This window comes from Galeopterus variegatus, unplaced genomic scaffold (genome assembly GCF_000696425.1).
Source record: "Galeopterus variegatus unplaced genomic scaffold, G_variegatus-3.0.2 Scaffold5708, whole genome shotgun sequence".
Lineage (NCBI taxonomy): Eukaryota > Metazoa > Chordata > Mammalia > Dermoptera > Cynocephalidae > Galeopterus > Galeopterus variegatus.
Genome location: NW_007731819.1, coordinates 71,885 through 73,984, shown reverse-complemented (window position 1 = coordinate 73,984; position 2,100 = coordinate 71,885). Strand labels below are relative to the sequence as shown.

Sequence of the window (2,100 nt, the reverse complement as noted above, 5' to 3'; positions counted from 1 at the left end):
GGCAGGTGGGCAGGCACCCGCTGCTGTCCCCAGTGCAGGACACCTGAAGGCCCCAGAGCCCTCTCACCAGGAGGGTCTCCCTCTAGCACAGGCCCCGCCTCCTCAAACTCAGTGATTTCCAAATGGAAGGGGCGTTGGCTGGTCACTAAGACAAATCAGCTCCCCTGGGGACCAGCCCCCTCGAGGAGATGCTGCGACTACGGCCACCTTCTGTCCAGATGGAAGCTCTTGGATTCTATTCCCCTAGTCCTGTACTTGTTCACCTCTGGCTAATACTATGTATTTTATATGAAGATTTACAAATTTTTTTAAAATTAGGATGTTTTCTTACTCTTGGATCCTCCTTAGGACGCCATTTAAGAAGAGAAAGGGCCAGGGTCTCTGGAGCAAACCTGTGCCCTGCCTGTGACCATCCACTCTGGAGCGAGCATCTCTGGGAAGCCATGGCTGGAGACCTTTCTCCTAGTGACTGGTGGTCAGAGGGGCATTTGGGGACCAGTGGGATATCCTAGGATGTCGGTGCCCGGGTGACGTGCGCCCAGCTTCTCCATTGTAACAGAGGCCTTTTCCAGGGCCTGGTGGGATGGACCCAGAGAGGACCCAGGAAGCTGTGCACCACAGTCCCTCTCAGCACCTCATCCCAAGGCCCCAGCTCTTCCCCAGGATCCCAGTGGCATTTGACAAGTGGCCGGCTACCTGCCAGGCCCCAGTCTGGGACCTAGTCCGTGGCCATGAGGCCAGGCCCTCTCCCCCTCCTCCACCCCACAGCAGCGCAGACCTCAGCATTTCTGGAATGTGTGTGCATTGATGATGTTTGTATATTTGAGGCATTTAAAAATCTATTTTCGTTATGAGGCAAAATGAAGAATGAATATTGATCTTAAAAAAAAAAAAAGACCAAAAAAAATTCACACAACCCTTTGTCTATGTGGTATGTGTCATCGGCTTGTGGTTTTTAAAGTCAAGTTTGTGGGGTAGTTGAACATTTCACGCCCAGCCGAACCCTCCCCCAGGGCACCCAGTGGGTGCACCTTCCCAGACTCTACCTGCCTCTCTCTGGAGGCTTCTGTTTCTCCGACTTTCCCCCTCTGCCTATCTCAGAACCATAAACCTTTCCACTGGGAGGCCTGGCAAGAGAAGCTGCCTGGCCGATACCTCTTTACTGAGGCCAGAGATGTCATGAGACGCACAGCAAGTTGTCCACAAAAGCACGAGCCTGGACTCTTCTCTCCAGTGCTCCTTTAAGTACTTGACAGCTGCTGTTTGCTGAGCACCTGCTCAGTCCCGGGGTTGAGCACTGGGCATGTCGTGCTCCACACAGCCCACGCACCAGCCCTCCAGACTCCCGCTGTGCCCCCATTTTATTTGTAAGTAAACTGAGGTTTCACAGGGCCTTCTGCCCAAACTGGTTTGGGAGAGACCCAGGGTTTGAACTCGAACATTTGTCTGACTCCAAAGTCCCTCTTCTTTGCTCCTGGCTTTTGCTCCCTTTACCTCTGTGATTTTTTTCCTCCAACTCCTGTGTCTTCCTCGTTTGGCTCTTCCTGCCATGTCCCCACCTCCCGTCCATGCCTCTGCCCACCATGACCCATTTCTATGTCAGTGTTCAGCTGATCCTCCTCAGTAGGGTTGGAAATGGTAGGCACCTCGCTGACAGTCACACTGAAATGGAAAGCTGTCTTGTAGGTTCTGAGCCTCCAGGTCCAGACCTTCTGGGCATCGAAATGCTGTTCTATCCGTTCACATGCTAAGGACATCAGGGTGGGAAGGGGAGCTCAGAGGGAGGCCCCCAGAACTGTCCCCAACCTCACTGTCATGGCACAGCAATGTTTCCTGGTGTTGAGCAGAGGATGCTGAAGTTTGGGCCTGAGGACCGTCGGGGGGCAAACAGTGTGTTGGCCTGTGAGGGCACAGGACTGGGCACTGGGGTCTCAGGTTTATGGTCCTGTCACTGGATGGCTTCAGCAGCTTACACGTGGGATTGCCCAAACGATTCAGCCCCAGATTTCCTGCCACTCGAGTAGTGCGTTCGTCACGACCCTCTCTGGGTCTGGGAGGAGACCAGCCCTTCTTTGCCGGACACCTGGCTCCAGGAGCTTG

General features: G+C 54.0%; 1 protein-coding gene across 1 annotated transcript in view; it reads left to right on the top strand.

The window, feature by feature from the left end:
* AKNA (AT-hook transcription factor) overlaps positions 1–2,100 on the top strand; it is a gene marked incomplete at its 3' end in the record, with an annotated part of 50,708 nt that overhangs the window by 37,250 nt on the left and 11,358 nt on the right. Inside the window, exon 22 of the mRNA XM_008589876.1 lies at positions 1,695–1,701. Within this exon, the coding sequence (XP_008588098.1) occupies positions 1,695–1,701 (7 nt within the window). The remainder of the gene's footprint in view (positions 1–1,694; positions 1,702–2,100) is intronic.